Here is a 20786-nt window from a genome sequence, read left to right as displayed (position 1 = left end):
ATTGCGTCCCCCTCCTCCTTGCAACTATAAATGTAGATTAAAACACCTTGCATACTCATTGATGAAAAACCAGCTTGTGAAAAAGTTTGGAGTCAAAAAAAGGTGTATTAAAACACATAGACCACCACAACCTGCTGCCATTTGGCACTTGAAGCAAGATCAAAAGACTGTAAATTTGGTAATATGGTAAGAAGAAGAAAAAATATATTTTTTTAAATCACAGATTGATAAAAGTGTTTCTGTGTGCATGACAGAGACCAGGCTGAGCTACCTTCAGCTTTCATGCCAGTAGAGCCAGCTCTCTCCACAGCAATTTGAGTTACAAATATACCTTTTCATAAAAACAGAAACAAAACACAGTTCTGTCACATGGTTGAGAGTTTTACACAGATATAAATTTACTGTAGATTGGATTGTGACGATAGCTGGAGGGTAGTACTTAGAAAACTGTAAATCACAGTAACATGCACTAGCCTTTGTATTAAAACAGTAATAAAATCACAAGTTAAAATATGCAAAAAAGTTAACTGAGGCATCACAAAGAATGAATTGTAATTGTAGAACTTGTGCATGAATACAGATGTGAAATATGTATCTGTATTTTAACGTTTTGCACCATTAGTAAGTGTGCCTATTTCTAATTGAATGGCGGAATTTTAAAAAAAAGTCAATTGTTATTCCTTGGAGTATAAAACTAAAGATGTGTAAATCACAAGTAAGTCACCAGCTAACGTAGAGGACTAACTAGGTAACTACCCCAGTACAGATGTTTTTTTTTTGATGTACAGTAAAAAAAAAAGTAGAAACATAAGACACTGAAACTTACCATAATTAGGACAGTCTAATCAAAATAATGAGGTTAGGAGAGTGCAACGACAAAAACTGTTGAATGATTGTTCATGGGTTAATCACACAGATTGGCCACTAAAACGCCACATCTGCTCTCTACGCTCCATGCAGTCAAGCTATTTTGACAAGAGAGAAAAATAGGGTAAAAAAATTTGTCCAGCCTGGGGAGCTCAATCGCACAATTTATACATGAAATTTCTGTTATCACGTAGACCAAAAAAACACCCTCGTATACATTTAGGATTACACAAACGAGGGAGAACTGTATTATGCTGTTGCTTGATAAGATTAAAATTGTCAACAACTCTTTGGATCGATAAAACGCCCTTAGCAAAAAGCCTGAGAAGTTGGACAGGCAGGAAAAATCCCTTCAGTGTCAGAAGTTGCGACATGAATCTGTAATTATGTGAACCACCCTATCTGAGGCTCACGCATGTGGTACAAAAACGCCCATTGTGTGCATTTAGACGAGCTAGAAAAGACGTACGGGCCTAACTGAAGAGTTTGATAAAGCAACCGTGGCAGTAGGGCTTGTCGTTCTGCTCTTTAAAAGTGCCCTTATTGAGCTGCTTGAGGCAGAAAGCACACACAAAGTGTTCCGGATGAAATTTCTTGCCCATTGCTGTGATGCAGCGGCCCGTGATGGCCTTCTGGCAGCCCGAGCACAGCGAGCCACGCCGCTCGTGATAATGCGCCTCGCAGTACGGCTGACCGTCGTGGTCAAAAAAGCTGCCGTTTATGAATGGTGTGAAGCACTCCTACAAAAGAGAATATGGTAGACTCAAATAAGGCACTGACAAGTGATTCTAACCGCGGTACGGAGACTCAAAGTGTCTCACCCTGCAGACGAAGCATTCCGGGTGCCACAGTGAGTTGAGTGCAGAGATGTAGTTGTCCAGAATGGCCCGGGCACAGCCTCCGCACTTGGGAGCAAACATGTCAAAGTAGTCTTTCCTGCAGAATGCCTTTCCATCCTTCTCGTGAAACCCTGCATGGAAGCAGTGATTCATGATGACATTTTCATGTTTTTTTAATGACTTAACTTTAATCTACCCATGCGAGGTATTTGGGAAGTGCTCTAGTACCTTCAGGTCCAAAGAAGGCGCCGCACTGGGCACAGAAGAAATGTTCCGGGTGCCAGGTTTTGTCCAAAGCAGTTACCACTTTCTGTGAGAGGAGAAGTGTTTAAGGAATTTGCATCCTATAGCTCACCACTAGAGGGAACAAGGTCACAAAAAACTAACTACTGTATTCTTTTAGCACATCAGTGCAAATCCAATTAACCATAATGCAAATTAGATTTAATAGACCAGCCAGCCACAACCTGCATCATGGCCACAAAATTAAGTATACGTCCACAACATGACAAGTTCCAAGAGCTGTGGTACAATCCTAACCCCTGAACTGGCTCGATAAATAAATATAGTGTGTCCAAGGAATGACGTGTTGATAGTGTACGGTAGATGCCAATAACTGAATAGTTAGTGACTTCTACTACACTTCCAGTGGACACTATGGTATCTATAATAACATTTTGTTGCTCGCAATAACCAACCACCCCCCCTCCATGATAGTGAGAAATCATAATATGATGGTGATGCACAGAAAAAAAAAATGGTGGTCCCCTCTGGTTACCCCACAATATCATATGACTTGCGAGGCAAGGCTCACAAAGCACAATAAGGCGATATATAAAAATTCTCAATACGTGCGTCAGGAAATCAATCTATAATATTCTTCAGTAAAGCTATTAAAGAGAAAAACAAACTATAAGGCAACCAAAAAAGCCAGTGTTTGTAGAGGTCATTTTCTTTAAAAATAGAACCTTTTTGGTACCCTTATAGTATTTCAAAATGGGGAAAACAATTTTCATTTTTTTGTACTTTTCGCTTTTGCACTTCGGGACTATTTCAGTGCAACGTTTCTGTAAATAAAGCAGGCAGAGTGAGGAAAATTTTGCTAGCAACTAGTTGGCTCATTATTTATTGCACTATATCATAACAACGATGTATTGTCACCCTCTAAATGTTTACGCCAGTTGCTCAGGAGAGAAGTCAACTGTGGATGTGTCAAGAACTTCTGCGGCAATGGATGGAAAAAAACTTGAGTGACTAATGTTGGACATTCCCGTGTTAGAGTCTACAGTACTTCCCCCTCGAGGGACGCTCGAAGGACGCATGTGTGTGCGTGTGTTATTAATGGAAATACAGATATGAGAGTGTCTGTAAGAAGTCCCTCACTCAATAAAAGCCATGTTCCATTAGCCTTTGAATAAAGAACTAAACAAGATCCCCCCATCCATGGAGTACACTAGGAAATGGCGTGAGTGTGTTCAGATATGCATTACTCACATCCAGTATGGGTCCGTTGCAGTAATGGCATCGTGGTGAGAAGAGACTGTGATAATCTTTCTCGCAGTAAGGTAGTCCCTCGCGCTCAAAGAAATTCCTGGAGCCTATTTCATCCTGGCAGTGGGTGCACACAAAGTGCTCAGGGTGCCACGTTCTTCCCATGGCAGTCACTACCTAGGGGATTAACCACATAAGGGATTAAATACAAATAAAATGCAAGGAAAAATGCCTGATAAAAGAAAATATCCATTTGAAATGCAAACAGTATATGTTTTTTTTAATTCTTAGTGAACAGTGAAGTCTCACAACAACTCAAAACACTTCGTTCCCATCCTCAAGGGTCTTGTTAAGAATATCTCATAATGGTTTACAGCGAAAATTCATTTTCATCTTGGTTACTGTCATCTTGTAGTAAATAAGAGCGCTTACACAACATATCCTTGGCCTACATACTGTGCATGCAATTACATCAGACTGTTTCGTATGTACCATGTTCAAGTTGTACATGGTATTGGATTTTATAGAATCACCTGTCCAACTATGGGCTTTTTGCAAGCTCCACAGACGCCTTTAGCCACAGTCTGAACTCCGAGTCTGTTCAGGTCAGATTGCAGGCTCCCCAGCATGTTGTCCAGTTTATTGGCTGGTTTCGGTGGTCCAGTGGGAGAAGTCTTTCCCTGTGACTGGATCTGACAGAGATGTGGACATTTAGTAAGAGACGAAGACGGCAACAAATAGACGGGCATTCTGTTCAGTAAAAAGCACGTAATACTACTAGAAGCTGAAGGCTAAGATCTGCCAACTAAACCATGGAGCAATCACACAAGAGTATGTTTGAACCCAACCAAATTTACGTAACCACAGTCAATCATCACCGATCCTCTCGAAACCTTTAGCCTTTATAGTACCTACCTTTTCGCTTTGTAAATTCATAATCAAAGACATGATGCGTCATTTAGTGCGTAGCTTTGAAGTGATTGAAGCTAAAAACATTTAACATATTAACATACACCTTACTGAGGTTGATAATAAACTGGCATACTCTGAGCTATGAGTGTCCAGTGAGATAAGGCTGGAAGTGGAATGGTAAATGTGCTGTCATAGGGCAAATGGGGTTTCAGTTGCAATGCAAGCTAACCATTCCTACACATGGCCAGAGGGATGACACAAAACTTGCCTTAATCTTTTAAACTACACTCAGAACTCAAAACCCTTGGCACTGTCAGACATCAGAATTAGAAAAGGGGCCTTGCTATCAGTAGCCTGGGGCTCAGTGCAACTCATGACGGTGACTGACTGGGTTTCAGTGGTAGCTCAAGGAGGTTATTTGTTTTCAGTGTGCTGCCAAAAACAGACCTGAGGCCTATTCAACCCTGGTGCTGCCTTAAATACAGAAGGTATAAACTGCAGGTTCAAGTTGCAATGGTCAAATGAATTACAGACAGCTCTCGTTTTTGTGACGCTCATGAAATGGAGCCGATTTAAAGTGAAAATTAATGAGAGAGAAGGAGAGAGGTGATCCGTGCCTGCATAGGTGGGAACAGGGCGTCATACTCGGTCTGACAGGACGCTGATATAAAGACCTTGGGAGGCGGTGGTGGAGTGATAGGCTTGGGTGGGGGGCTTGGCGATGGAGGAGGCTGTACAGGGGGAGGCGTAGGCACCCTTGGGGGAGGAGTAGGTTCCTTCGGAGGTGGTGGGGTAGGTTCCCGGAGTGGGGGAGGTGTTGGAGGGGGTGGCGGTAGTGGTAGTGGCGGTGGGGCCTGTTTTACTGGGGGCAGCTTTTTGGGGGCTGGTGGGGACTTCAAAAGGGGGATGACTTTTCTTTGGGGCACAGGAGACTCAGGAGGGATGGGTATCTGGAGTAGGAATTAGAAAGTAAAAGGCAAAGAGGGGTAAATGAAGTAAAGCATATTGGTAAAGAAGATGAAGAAATGCTAGAAAAATAGAATTGACAAATGAAAAACTGGCTACAGCCCTAAATAATGCAGAACATTTTAAACTCACTTTTCCGATCATTCACAAAACTAAATCGGAATTTCGCATTTGAACTGGATCTCATCATACTGCTAAACCTCTCTAATGTCTACCTTATCCACGGGCCGTTCTTCCCGGATCCGTTGTGGGTTTGACATGACGATGACTCCTTCCGTCAGCCAATCATCTGGCTGTTGCTTGCGACGGCGTTCCACGCGGCCAATTCCCAGTTTACCCTGCAGCTCCTCAATGAGCCGATCTTGTGAATTACTCTTATTCACAATAACTGGTCCCATTTTACGGCGCAAAACTCCGTCCTTGTACATCGGATGCACATTGGAGGTCTCTTTTGTGCGACGTATAACCGACTTGAGCTGGAGAGCAGATGATAGTGCAAGTTGTGCTAAATTCCGTGTTATGTTAAACACAGGAAGAACAATCAATGACACTGCCAAAATGCTCTGCATTTGCAACACACAAAGCCATATCCAATTTAAATTCTTGCAGAAGAAACAAAAATTCTCTTCCGTCAATGCAACTCAAAACCATTTGCTCTAGGTAAGTGAGGCATGGCATGCCAGAGACTCATCCATCACAAAGCGCTTGCAAATCAGTCTGCATGAGAGAAAGTCGGACTGAGGATCAAATTTGAAACAAATATAAAGTGCAGAGAAAACTGCTAGATATCAGAAAAGGAGTCTGGCCAAAGTCTACCTCTTGATGATTGCATCATTGCTGATGGCGTAAACATTACAGGCGCGGCCCTATGACGACTATAATTCTTGATTTAGGCAAGCGGGGGCATGCAGTCATCCTATTAGCAATTCTTTCGACACCAGCCACAAAAAAACTCCCACAAAGAAACCAATTCCTTAAGAGGCTTTAGCAAGTCTTATGCAAAGACACTCCATGCATCACATCACACCGACTTGAGGTTTCAACAAAGTAGACATTCCCACAACTCCAGTCCAATTCCAGGAACTGCGCTCCCAAAATAAGATGTTTGGGATATTTGATACTTTTACATTCATTCATCTCATTCATCTTATTTTGGGAGAAGATTTGATGCAACTCCTACTTGGCCAGAAGTAGATATACGCTCAATGGCAGATGGCTGCTGTGTAGGAAGATCCAGCGCTGCATCTGGTGTCCCTGGGCAGGTGGAGGGCGTGAAACACTCATCAAGCCAACTTGCTTCGGTCATGGGTGTCAGGGTATCCTCTCGGCTCACGTCTGGGTACAAGGCATCATCTACATCCCATGGTCTGTTCTCCTCCCCAAGCATGAAAAAAGTTGGTGGATGGCTCTCATCTAACGGAGTCAATTCAGATGCTAAAAGTTTATCTAAGGCATTATCCAGGACAGGATCCCGACATGGCCACGTCAAGTCCATTATTTCACTTTGCTTATTTTTGGTAGGAGGGTAAGATGGACTCGTTGGTGAAGCAGCAAGTGAAACCGGTGAATTTGTGGGACTAGTACTAGTAGCTGCAACCATATAGGTCTTTTTCATGACTACAGTAGGACTCCGAGGGGCTTGATTTTCACTTTTTCGAACTGGTGATGGACTTGAAATTTTTGCACGTACTGGTTGTGCAATCTTAGCGACTAGTTCTGGAGTACAACTTTTGGAAGCAGTGTCTATACTGGAGACACCGTGGACAGTCACGGGACTTTCAAGCTTTGGAACTGTAATTGCCAGCCTGGGAAATAACGCGGGACTCTTACGAACATTACTTGAAACCTGACCTGATGATTTTGGAACGGTTACAGGTCTAGCAGACATTGGCAATGTTTCTGGAGTTGTTGTTGTTACAGAAGATTCATTGATTTTAAGCATATCTAAGCCAGGTCCAGGCGCTTGGTTGTCATGCTCATAAATGGGGCTTTGGTCTTGAGTCAGACGAGACTGTTTGGGCAAACTAGGCGGACTTTGTTTGGATTCTGCTACTAAAAAGGCAGTGTCTATTTTGGAAATATTTGAATTCACGTACTGTGAATCTGAATCTTCATTATTAGAGACTTCATTGGCTGACTCACTAGATGTGCTATTAACTTTTTGAATGGGTTGCTTTTGACCACTAAAAACAGCAAAGTTCTCAAAATTAGAGATCTCTGAGGTGACAATTCTACCACCTCCTTTTCTGGATGCTGTCAACGTAGTCAGATTAGTAGTAAAGGTAGGGGTCGAGCAACCATCTTCATCTATGTGGAGTTCCAGGGAAAGAGGAGTACGGGAAGGTGGAGTGGAACTAGATAACGGGTCAAGATCCAGGGATGAGTCAAAATGGGTAATTGATGATGAAGAGTCATGGGTGACCATTTGTGAGCCAGTAGCAAAAGAGGGGTCTACGACTTCTTGTTTCAATGAAAGTTGAGAGCCAGACTACCAATAACACACACATACATATAAACAAAGACACACACGGTGATAGAGAAAAGAGAAAGATCAAGAAAAATGGGTTGAGATGAAGGGAATGGAAGGTAATGTCTCATAGACAAAAACAAACAAGAGTTGTTCAGGGTTGAAATAAGTAAGCCACTTAGGATTTCTTGGGTCTCCCCCGAAAGAGGCAAGGAATTTTCTATTTTAACTCACAGCAATTAGACTCAGATGTATCTGTCTGAAGTATTCTTACTTTTCAAATTATAGAAAAAATATATATCTACATTTCTCACATTGCTTTGGACTTTGAAATCCGACAAGGAGGCCATCAGTTCATCGAGTTCTCGCGTCGCAGAGGATGCAGACATTCGTGCTTGTTGCTGTGCTTGTGTTTCCTCTTGCCCATCTGACACCACTAAGGGAGCAGGACTAAAAGAGGAATGGTTCAAATGTGGACTTGTCAGAACAATGATTCATTTTATAACAGATGAATCTCACATACATAAGCGAGGGTACAGAGCTCTCCAGCTCATCCAGGAGGCTCTCTACGCTTGGTCGTACATCTTCGATTCCTCTGACTGTGGCACAGTGCTTTTCCAACACAGGTGGCGAGACCTGGGTTGGAATGGAACCTCCATTCTCCTGATTACTGTGGACCACGATGCTGGCAGGGAGTGGTGGGGCTGTCTCCTCTATTGTAAAACAAAGGCATTAGAAGGCTTTCATCATACTGGAAATAACACATTTCACAACATGACACCAAGTACTAGGCAAACCTTCAGTAGCGAAGGCTGGTGTGCTTTGTTGCACAGAGTTAAGTTCCAGCAGCAGGCGGTCCAATTCTGACAGGTTACTGCCAAAGGACTGGTTAATTGCAGGAGAAGATTCGCTGATCTTCTGTTTATTGGGAAAACTACATATAAAGTAGAAACATTCAAGATGTATTAATAAATAGAGAATGAAAAATACATTTTGGGTTTAATGGTCAGAATAACATTATCAAAGAGAATATATTATTTTTCTTCTTCAACAGGGTATTCTACCTGTATACATGGTCCTCTTCTCCAGGTGGTTGAAGTGGACTGCTACAATCTTGCGACTAAGGAAAAAAAGTCAGAAATTAAGTAGTCGGTTGTCCTAGGTCTATTAAATGAAAGTTAGTCTTGGTGATTATTATATGTCCAAAAGTATTTACGTCTGTTTCCTGTAATCCATTGAGGGTTTTCTCAGTCGGAATGGATTGATCTTGGGGTGAAAAGCCGAAATCTTGCTGGTTCTGACCCCCAACAGGAAGAGAGTAGGCCGTGTCATCAGATAGGAAGAGTGGACGTTTTGAAATGTGAGATGTTGTAGACTCTAGATCCGCCAATAAAGCATCTTAGGAAATACAGAAGAAATAATTTACAGTACATACATGGGTTTTCGTAAACACTACATAATAGTTTTTTTCAGTCTCTGAACCAATCTACAGTTATGTTTGTACAAAATTAAATACAGTCAATTTTAACTGATCTCACACCTAAACCAGGTAAGATTAGCTAACAAGTTAGCCACCTGTAAATGTTTAATCATTCAGTGTCATAGCAACTCAAAATATTAACTGATCCTGTCCCATCTGGAGTCTGTTCATGTACCATAATCGCTTCTGCTGCAGCAGACAAATGGAAGTTCAACGGTAGGTGCAAAATAGTAACTAAATCACTAGTTGATGATACACAAACAGCCTTGCTAAACTGCACACTTAAGCTTATTACAGCATATCTACAAAATATCAATATTTGATTTCGCTTTCAGAATTCGACTAATGTTGGGGTGTTAAACTCAAATATTTAACATGGACCACATCATGGTCATGGTTTCACTCAAAGAGCCATTATGACTGCGACCCAATATAAATGTACGATTGCTCTATATTATTACTAAATATAGAAATAGGAGGGGCTGCAAAATTTAATGGCTGGACATCTTGAGTTTACCTCCTCACGGTAGTGGCATGCCAGTAACAAAGTACTAATGTAGCTACTTGCCTCAAGTGAGCAAGCCAAGCATGCAAATGACGAGTGACATGAGTCTGAGAGAAGCTTCCAAACTTGGCACGTTACCCGAGGTAGCGATGATAAAGGAAATTTAACAGAAGAGAACCGGGGTCATCAATCAGTTATAAAGTGCTTAATCAGTCTGTGTGCATATTCATACGCATTAGATACTACTTAATACTGCAGCTACCATTAAACAACAGTATTATAATGATCATCTAATACTTCTGTTGGCTTATTGGGTGGGGGAGTATAGCCAACAGCCTTAATCAAAGATAAAGGGAAAGTCCATAACTTATTATAAAATCGCGCTGTATTAGAGATTGCCAAATAGGGGCTGGTTTAAAGACAGAGGAATTAATGTTGACAGACATGTAAAATGTTTCATTTAAACATCAACAACACGTTCTCTTTTTACTCTGGTACAAAATTTGAATTGGTTCAGTATGGACACAGTACATAATTGCTTCAGGACAATCGTATGGGGTTTGAAATTTTAGTACCATAAAAGTTCAAGTTGTAATCTCTCTTGAAAAAATACATAATGAGAGGGCCAGGCTAGGGAGTGCGTTTTCGATATTCACTTGACATAAAGAGTTTAACTTTAAATAGAACATATGCGTATTTAAATTCGGATTCCTGTCGTCGTTGTCCTTTGTCCACTTTTGGCTGTCCTATATAAAACTCAGCGGTATTTGGCGTATTTCGGCATCACAAATGCAGATGGAAAATGTGAGTACTGGAGAGCAAATAGAGAACACTTAACACTATGGATGCCTATGGATTTTCCCTCACAATGACGTTCAAATATCTTACCAAAAAGTTTTAACACTATCTGTCTGGCTTTCTATGGGGTCCCCACAGGCTACTTAGCATCAAATATGCTCTTTAAATAAAAGAGGAAGATCAAGACTGTAACATTAGAAACATCTGACAACCTGGAAACCATCGCTTAGAATAGCACTGTGTCATTGGTAAAAGTCCCCAGACAGCAAGGAGACACAGCAGGATCAGAGTCATAGCAGATTCACTTGGACCAAGTTAACATTGTGATATATAGCGTATTTTACATGCCAGTAGACTGGGTTGCATGGCAGGGATGCAACTGGGGACAGTTACAGTTTCAAGTGTGTCAAAATGCCTCACACAAAAATGGGTGGTATACTGCCGAAGTCAGAAATTAACATATACAGTAGTATATACACCTTGAAAAGTAACAGAGGGGGAAAAAATTGCGTCAGTGAGATCGGCATAGATTTCTAGATACAATGTAAGATACAATATTCCCTCGAATATTGCAGTTAATGTCATTATATTTACAAGAAACTCCTCTGTGCAATTTGCCTTCTCCTGGTGTCCTCAGAACAAAGCTTTCCTGCAGCTGCTGAAGACCCCAGTCAACAGATGTTAGTCCAGATGGTTTACACAAGAGATGCTAATCAAATTAGCAGTGCATCTGAACTGGCTTTACGCATCATTGAAAACAATTTGCAGCTCCAAAATAAGTTAACGCCAAACCATTAACCCACAGGCTACAAACAACTTGAATTGTCCAAAATGACTATCCGGTGGTGAACGAAACGTGTAGCTTGTTTACCAAGTGGCACAAACAATGTTGGAAACAAAGCTAATTGAGTAGTTTGGAAGGAGTGATGAGGATGTTTTGAAGCTGTTGGCTGAAAAGCCAGTGCTCGGCATGCTCTGGCCCATCCACAAACTACACAAACACAGAGGTGTGTCAAGCTTCCTCTGCCAAAAGGACATACCACTAACACAAGCATTCTCCTGTGAGCAACATTTCATCTCCAATGAATGAGGAAAAATAACAAGAGCCCATTGAAACTGTCACTTTCCCAAAATCCAAACATTACAAGGTCATTTCCAGTTTTTAAAACATTTTATCACCGCACGATTGGGATAGAATTCATCTAGCTGCTACAAAGATCAGAAAACCTATATTAAAAGTTTCCATGTCATTTCAATAGTTTCATTTGGCTATTTGTATTTTATGGACAACACACTGAATGTAATCTCATTGGAGCTGCTATTAAGTACTAAATACATTCTAAATGAGGGACATCAATGCCTCACCGAAATAAACATAATGACAGGGTGATCTGGTTGTATAGTGTTTAAATAAGTTCAATCGTAATACATACATGCTATTATTTACCCTAGATGTTCCATTATTATGAAATAAGCAAAACTACTGCTACGCTGGTGTATCCCCATCATTCAAGACTAAAATGTGAGGCAGGTGGAGTAGACTTCCTTCCTCCCAGATGAATGGTATGCATTTTAATTACACGGACATTGCTCTGTGCAGGGGTTCATTACAGGAAAGCGAAAAAGGAAGTGAGAGGAAGATAAAAAGGGACTGGGGAGATGTGGGTGGCGGGATAGCGAATGAAAGGAACAGGATTTAAAAAGAGGGAGGGGGATCTGCAGGGAAAAAAAGGGTATGGAAGGAGCCATATAAGGAGTACATTTTCAACAATGCCGTAACAGACTACAGAAAGAGCAGCTCCCAGATCAGAATATGAAAGGTAATTGAATAAATTGCCAGTGAGTCGAGCACTAGTTTACAAGGACATCAACCGAGGCAGAGCACCCTCCCTGTCTTCCTAACGTAGTACACACATTTTTTGGTAATGGATGCATGTACAAATCAATGCACTAAATGGTTCTTAAAAAGGCAGGATAACACTGATTTTTTTTTATTGAATTGTCAAATGCTGGTTTAAAATTATTTACATGTACTAAACAGTTGACTAAACAAGAATTTATGCACCAAGGGATTATATAGTGCTGTTCAAACAAAAGCGGGGCTGCCATTCTGGCTCAAGGCATACACAAAAAACAATGTCTATCGCTGAAGTTTTCAAATGTCATGGCATTTTAAGTAGAATATATCAAATCCTCTATTTCTGCTCTCCTTCTGTCCATCATCTCATTCCTTCCTGTGACTCTTTTGGGTCTTCCACTGTATTTGATGCAGCTGGTATGAATTCCTGACATGCCGCAGCTCGTTGTTCATACGAGAACACATGAGTGGTGAACAACTGAACAAGATAGCTTCAAGAGGCTACGCTTTCCGCGTGTTGAGTCAGAGCGAGTGAGCGTATAACGCGATATGACAGCCTTTCATGTAGTGTCGTGAGCGAGACGGCCTGTCGCTGCAATACGTGTTAGCACACAATGAATACCCCATCTTAGACCAAAACAAGAGACGATCCCTAGTTAGTCATGCACTTGCCCTTGTTGCCCCCCCAAGGGCCACTCTGAGGACAGCAGACAAAATGAACTTTTTCACCCCAAAACCGTGCTAGCAGGTGCAACATAAAGAGAACCACACATTGTACAAGGGCCTTGCTGCTTGCATATGAAGCACAAACTAAAGAGCCAAAAATATACTCCCCGTATGACCTTGACCTGTGAGATCTGACTTGACAGATTGTCACAAATACACAAAATGTTTTTACCTGATCTATGTTACATATTTTATTGGAGACTCTCTATAGAGGGGCACGCGCACAGTGCAAATGTTTCCATAATTAATTCTAAAAAAACATGACAGCATTTTGGATCCCAAATCTCAAATAATGCAGTAGCAAAAAGACAGAAAACGTGGTCTGTGATAAGCCCCGCTCCTTTGGGAGACTGGATAGTCCCTAGATGCAATAAGTCCACTTCTGACACTTTAGTATCTTTTAAACTTGCATCATCTGTCTGACAGAGAACTCAACGACAGGCATAAGGTTGTCCAAAGACCCTCTCAACGACGCTAAGTAAATCACTGATACGGCCTTGCCAATAAATGGCATCAGCACGCAGAAGGCAAATAAATCCTGTAGCTTAGGGTTTTAATAAGAGTGGTGTTTAAAAAAAAAACAATTGTCAAGGAACAGAATTAAGATGGCTTATTCATTTTTTTTAAAAATATAAATCTAACAGTTAATTACGAGACCTTTGTGTTGCAAACAGTTATGATTATATTTAAATGAATGCTTTTCTACCTTCGGTTTTCGAAATCTTTGACACCATTTTTTCCTTCATCTACCGATGACACACCTTCAGCAGTAAAGAGGGGTTCCGAATCTTGCTCAAGGACCCTTGTACAGCCTTTGGGTTGAGAGAAGACTCTTCTACCACTTTGCCATGGTGCCTCATCAGTAAGCAAGAGTACATAAAACAATTGGATGGAAAGATGTCCTGACATTTTTTCCCCTACTTGCAATCAGTTTGTTCTGGTTTGGTTGTGTATTCCCTCCAGCAAAGTAGGTCAGATGCTCAAAAACAAGCTGCTCTCTGTCCCCTACAGGAGGACAAGGACACAGGGAAGTGAACGGAGAGGACAGTCACTGCAAAGCAGAAGCGAATCACATGACTAGAAATCCCTGAACCTGAATTTGTCAGTCTATGTGGATGAATAATCTTCACCATACATTGGTCACACAGTGTTAAAGCCTATAATAATAATTCCCCGAATGAACCCGACTTTTTTGGACAATGCGTATAGTAACCTCCAAAAGTGTGCATGGCCATGGCTAGGGACAATCATCAAAGGAGACAATGGCATGTGTGTGGTGTGCTACAGAGTGTCTAGGCCAGTGCTTCTCAAATTCTGAGGCCAGCCCCCTGACGAGCATCTGACTATTGGCGTACTAGAAGTCAGCGACATCGACTGACTGACTTTGGGGCTTTTCCCCTTAGAGGGCACCACAGCGAAACACCATGGAAAAGAATTTGACAGGGTTGGAAAGAAAGCCGGAGAGCAACACAGATAGTGAATCAAACATAAGTCACCTTGAAAACCAAGAGGAGGAAATATAACAAACCCTATGCAGCTTTACTGTCAAGAGCGCAAAAGAAAAAAATGAGAAGCACTGGTCTCGGCGGTCATGGTATAATGAAACCTGGCTCCATTAAATGAAAACGAACATCCCTTGAACATTTGTTCATTTGCGCCAAGATGAACAGACTCCCACACATAAATCACAAAGCCAAATTACACAATGTTCAGGTCATCTTCATCCACATCAGAGTTCAGGAACATGCTTTTATTGTACAAACTAAAAAAAATAACGAATAGTGTCAATGTAATCTGCTCATTTCTAGAGCCAGAACCAGTGGCCAATGTGATTTTGAAATATGGGAAGTTGGGCCTTAGTCACAACAGTAATGACACATTTTCAGCCTCCTGGCCATGTGGCTAATCATCAGTAAACAGAATTTGCAAAAGAATAGAATTCTATTCTGTACAACAGGTGTGAATACAGCACCCCTTGTCTCATGTTTGCCCTATCCCACTTGGCAGAGGTAATCCTTATCTTTCCCCATTAATCAAATCCATTCATAGCTGACCGTTTATTAAAACCTCTGGCAACATTTTCTCACATAAGCGCAGTGTTATCTTACCCTGCACACACATCCTGTAACCCTTACAGAAATATTTTTTCAAAAGGGTAATTCAAAAGATTTATCCTAAAGGCTTTAATCAAATGTGTTATTTTTTTTACGAGCCGTTAAGTCTCACCAATTTAGTGGGGGTGCTGGAGGTTATCTCAGCTAACTACTGACAGTAGGTGTGGTAGAAGATGAAGAACTATTCACGTACACATTCGCCTCCAGGGACAATTAGGAGTGACCACTACTCGGGGAAAACCCACAAAGACACGGGGAGAATATGCAAACGGGAAAGAGGAAAGCCTGCGAGGTGGACATGGTAACCACTCACACACTATGTCGCAAGTTTACCCGAGCTAAATTGAAAAAGGATTTAAATATCACTACAAAAGAATTTTCATACTAATTCTATGGCAAATTTTATACAAAACATTGCATAGAATGATTAACTCCCCAAATGAACAAAAAAAATTACAATACAATTTCACGCAATAGAGTGCAATTTAACATTTTACAGATTTAAGACGTACTAGACAACATTCAATGCCTTATTTTTAGTAAATTTAAGGCTATTAAAACATTAAAAATCCAGCATAGATAGCATTTATTAACACCACTACGGGGCCGAAGCAAGTTCCTTCTTTCTAAACGCCCAAGACAATAAAATTTGTGGTGGACTGGACACACTGCCAAAACCAAACACACCCACCCAAGTAACAAAAGTGCCATCTTGAAAGGGGGAAGGGTGTAGTTTTCTTTTTGTTTTTAAGCCTTAATTTGGATCACAGTCAAGCAGGGGAGTACAACAGACATGTTTGCAGAAATATGTAGATTTAAAAATGACAAAAGAAATCACTTTTAAAAAGTTTTTTGAATTACAAAAATAGCACGCCATCTTAGATATCAAGATTGCAACCTTTTTTTTGTTAAGGCTACTTTTATGGGGTCTTGACATTTAACATTAGCTTCAAAATCTGGTTTCCGAGGGGCACATGAGGAAGCAGAGGACACTAAAGATATTGAAGGTTACTGGGATTTTCCCATTTCGGCATGGACGTCTCATTGAGGAAATCCTCAGAAAAAGACAGCCAGTGACTAACAACATTTATGACCTGCAGTGTTAGTTAAATGCACTTGAATATAGTCCACCACAGCACTGAGGTCTTTTAGGGCACTTCCTGTCACATGTACTTCTTCATGCACCCAAGCAAAAAAAGGAGTGGCCGCAACCAGCAGGAGCTTACATGTACAGCGACAATCAGGTTGCCAATGTAAAACTAACAAAAACAGATCATATCATAATTTAGGCATGAATCCCACAGGTAAAAAAGGAGATGTCGCCTCAAAGGCTGCATCAAAACCAACGACAGATGACATGATGGCTGGCGGACCAACTGTGGAACCGTCACTGCTCAGTAAGATTGCTTGTCAAAGCGCCTGTCCACACCAGCGGACTGTGACCTGAAGACAGTGTGCATGTGTGTGCGCGCTTGCGTGTGCCTACCAACATATGGTTCAAAGCCCTTCAGCAAATTCACTTCAAAGTTAAACAGATGGACAAAATCCTGAGGGATTCCTTCAAAATATGACTAGTTATATTCATCCAGTGTTGGCTTTTAACTGGAAGGCCAACACTGCGAATGGTGAAACTTTTTAACAAAGTTATTTGATATTTCACAAACTAGGTGCCAGAGGTGACAAAATAATACCTGTGTAAAATGGGAAAATTCTGAATTTCGGGGAGCATTTTGTCAGAAAATTAGTCAATGTTCATACATAGATTACCCCATAAATCCTGAGATGCATTAGTAGTAGTATGCCTAATGGGTGTGTGTAGCCTTTTCCTTCTTTTTTTGGGCCTATTGTAAAATGGTAACTAGAATGGATAATGTTTTAAGGAACTTTCTGAACTAGAATTTAAAAAAAAAAATGCAGTGAGTGGACTACATTATCTTAAAACAAAAATGCTAGGAGTCAATTTTTTGACATGGTGTTTGTATGAGACCGTTTTAACAATTACGTTCTTATGAACATTATGTTATGAACTCTGGCCGTAAGCGTCTTAACTCACTAGACAAAAGGTAGCGAGAAAAAAAATCTTCAGACCAAAGTGTACTTGTGGGAAAACAATACGACATGTATTTTGTTAGTGAACAACCTTGGTTATGCTTCATTACAATTATGCATCTTACAGGTATGTTTCAACACGATCACAAAAAACAACAGCTCTTGTCTTAACTTTTATACTCAGCAGAGTTAATTAGAATGATGTGAAACTAACCACAAGTAGCCTCTTCTCTTCTTAAGCTTTTTGTATTGGTGTAGACAGTTTGCCAGCCTAAATTTAGACTTAAGCGTATCTAGGCTACATCAGTTCTCATTTAAGAAGTACGACGCCCACCCCCACCCTGTGAGTGACATATCCAACGCCGTGGCGGCTGAGCTGACAACGCACTAGGGAGTCACCTAACATCAAAACGCCGCCACTAAAATGACAGTGTGGCAAACCAAAACAAGAATCAACAAATCTGAGGTATGGCTCATCGGCGTTAGAGAAAGGAAACTAATTTGGAGGCAGTTTGACAGCCGCATTTTGCTTGTGCAAGATGTGAAGTGAAAAAACGAGGAGTCGAGGTCAATCCAAGTTTACCTAGAGAAATGTCACGGCATCACGAGAAGATTAAACACATCTGTGTCAACAATGAAGCAATTCAAATCAGTACTTCGCCCACATGTTTCCAGATGCCGACTTGACTAAAAAGCGGGTTACCAAAAATGAAAATCTGCATTGATCTGCTCAGCCAGCTTTTAAACAGTCAATAGACAGTGGCTTGTGTGGTTGGCCACTGGCATCGTCAGCATGAGGAAAGAGTTGGTGGAGCAAGAGGGAGCATGAATTCTGGCTGTGGCTTTCATGTGTGCAAGACCCACCCCCCCCCCCCCCCCCCCCCCCCCCCCCCCAGCTCCCACGATTACATTTCACAATCCGCCGTGGGCTCCTGTGTAGACTAAATGAAAGAGAGGTGTCTGAAGGCCAATCGAAGGTTTCAGGTTGCCTCTTGCTCATCATTTGAATTTGAGAGGAGGACGCTTCCTCTGCTAAAAATACATGGAGGGATTCTCATCTGGATGTTGGATAAACATAGTAACATCCCAAAAAGCTGTTTAAAGAATCATAAACTGAAGACAAAACACCAGCACTGCTGCATGGAAAAGGAGAAGTTTACAGACCGCAGTTAGAACCATGATATTATTTACAACTTCGTGATGTTAGACTGGGTTGTGTGACACTTCTTTTTTAAGCGCCCTGTAGACCAATGAGCTAGTATCCATAAATATTGGCTGGATATCCAGTGACTAATATTCTTTGTGAAGTGTCATCCCCACCATGTTGGCGACTGCAGGCGTAGGCATAACTCTATATTCAAAGTGCACTACTGTTCTCGGACAGAAAAGTCCATATTTTCAAGCGATACTGAAAAAAGGAGGTCCATCATTTCCTCCCATAAACAAGATGTAACATGTGTGATTTACTGAATTCTGATGTAAGCATTCCATCATGAATCTCTTCTAAAATTAACTTTACAACTCAAGACCTTTGGCAAATACAGATTACTATGTACCACTCTTACCAATGAAGTCCCAGTACACTGTCATGGCTTAATTAGCCTACTTCTGAGGTTTCCCCCCCTCCTTTTGAATTACAGGACTTTTTTTTTTAAACACAAGAGGGAATTTGACTTTAAATATTTACACTTCAGAAGGATCACACACGTTGCTGGTTGATCTGAAATAGAAATGACTTTTTAACAAGTGGTGGTGTAGATGACTAAAAATGAAAATGTCGAGTTTTCACTTCCTTCTGCTGCTGCTGTGACAATATGGTTAATTATTGACTTATAAACACCGGGATGTTTTCGTAGCTTTTAAATGCCAGTCTTGCCTACGCATTTTACGTTCACTCACAGCTTTTAATCAAATAATTGGCTGCAAGTATTAAAAGTTAGAGGAACGTGAACCCGAAAAGATACATATTTGACCATATCACAATCTATAAACCCGGAAATTTAAAGGACTTTTCCTAATGTACCTGAAGGCATCATTTCGTTAAAAATCCACATGGGGGCTTTCACAGATTGTACTCGGGCGTATTGTTTTCCCCCAAACTTGGGCACGTTGACGTCTTTTTCCAACCCAAAACAAGCCACGAACACGCTAAGGGCGCCCGCACACGAACGCGTGTTGCTGAAATGTTGCGCTAAAGGCGAGCTATACTTACCTAAATCATCCATGTTGGCTGGAAATCAATGTTGTTGAGACCCCGCTACGTTGCCGCTCCGTCGAGCTCCGTTTTTTTTTTTTTGAGTGGCCGCACCTCCAACGTAGCGTCCGCTCGCTAAAATGTGCTGGCTAAACGCAGCCAAGTTTTCAAGTTCCTCTCTAACACACTCACCAAACACTGTCATCGTCACATAGCCTCCGAGAGGGGAGAGAGAGTCTCTAACAAGCAGGAGCAGCCCCCTTCCAGACCCAATGCCGCCCTGCAGCCAACTAGGCAAACGCTCGAGTGTTATTGCCATCTAGTGGCAAAAAAAGAGACGGCGTTTTGCATTAAAGGGAGGTGGGGGGCCTAAGTTAAATAACGGGGGATGTGGAAGGGACCATTAAAAATGGAAACATTTATTGTTTATGTAATCTATATTTTCTATGTTGTATGTATGTATATCTTAGACTACATATTATGTTGACTACTTATTTATTTATTACTTATTTATGGGTGCAATTTATGGTGAGGCTTTAAATCTCATTGTAGTATAGTTGTATAGTAATGACAATAAAGGCATTCAATTCAATTAATACAGTGAAAAATAACACCACAGGGCATACCCAAAAAATGTTAAATAAAAGTATTGATAGTGGAATAATAATGATCAGATCTCAAATTGCAGAACTTGTTTTTTTAATTGCTGCATGTAATATGTTCAACAGAAAACTGTTTATCATAAAGTTTATTTTACTTTTTTTGCCATCTAGTGGAAGAGCGAGTAATTGCGTCGTTGGTATACTATACATCACAAGTGGCGGCCTGGGGGCCAAATCTGGCCCGCCGCATCATTTTGAGTGGCCCGGGAAAGTAAATCATGAGTGCCAACTTTCTGTTTTAGGATCAAATTAAAATGAAGAGTATATATGTGTATTAAATTTCCTGATTTTCCCCCTTTTAAATCAATAATTGTAATTTTTTAATCATTTTTTCTGTGTTTTTGGTTCAAAAATCATTTTGTAAAATCTAAAAATACATAAAAAAGCTAAAATAAACATTGTTGTAGATCTATAAAAAACAGAATATTCTGGTCTTTTAATCCAGTTCGTTTATTCCATTTATATAAAAAAATTAAATATATCTAAAATGGTCCGGCCCACATGAAATCGAGTTGACGTTAACGCGGCCCACGAACCAACCCGAGTCTGACACCCCTGCTATACATGAAATAAACGTCCAGCTCTACATAAATTCAAAGATTCAAAGTTCAATTTTTATGTCAGCATGCAACACACGCAAACACACTATCAACGAGGGTATGAATCTTCCTTCTTAATCTCTGTGGAATTTCATACAACCCCAACACATTCACTACCTAACATGGTGTTAAACTGCATACCGTAATACGAGTATCTATCCCCCATTTATTTTACATTCGTCTGACGTCCCCTAAGACAGGTCGCCAATCAATCACAAGGCACCTACATTTTTGGGTATATCATCCAATAGAATTATTC

General features: G+C 40.9%; 1 protein-coding gene across 1 annotated transcript; it reads right to left on the bottom strand.

The window, feature by feature from the left end:
* Nucleotides 1-664: 664 nt before the first annotated feature.
* pxna (paxillin a) lies at nucleotides 665-19574 on the bottom strand. The gene is made up of 11 exons (XM_077602286.1): nucleotides 19285-19574; nucleotides 8759-8940; nucleotides 8607-8662; nucleotides 8340-8476; nucleotides 8066-8255; nucleotides 7857-7992; nucleotides 3731-3889; nucleotides 3201-3374; nucleotides 1935-2016; nucleotides 1689-1837; nucleotides 665-1607 (listed from the first exon to the last, which is right to left on the bottom strand). The coding sequence occupies exons 1-11, from the start codon at nucleotides 19295-19297 to the stop codon at nucleotides 1341-1343; spliced, it is 1545 nt and encodes a 514-aa protein (XP_077458412.1). The 5' UTR covers nucleotides 19298-19574; the 3' UTR covers nucleotides 665-1340.
* Nucleotides 19575-20786: the final 1212 nt, after the last annotated feature.

The sequence above is a fragment of the Stigmatopora argus genome, chromosome 6, assembly GCF_051989625.1.
Source record: "Stigmatopora argus isolate UIUO_Sarg chromosome 6, RoL_Sarg_1.0, whole genome shotgun sequence".
Classification (NCBI taxonomy): Eukaryota; Metazoa; Chordata; class Actinopteri; order Syngnathiformes; family Syngnathidae; genus Stigmatopora; species Stigmatopora argus.
The sequence above is the reverse complement of the archived record's forward strand: the minus strand, read 5'-3'. Positions and strand labels throughout refer to the sequence as shown.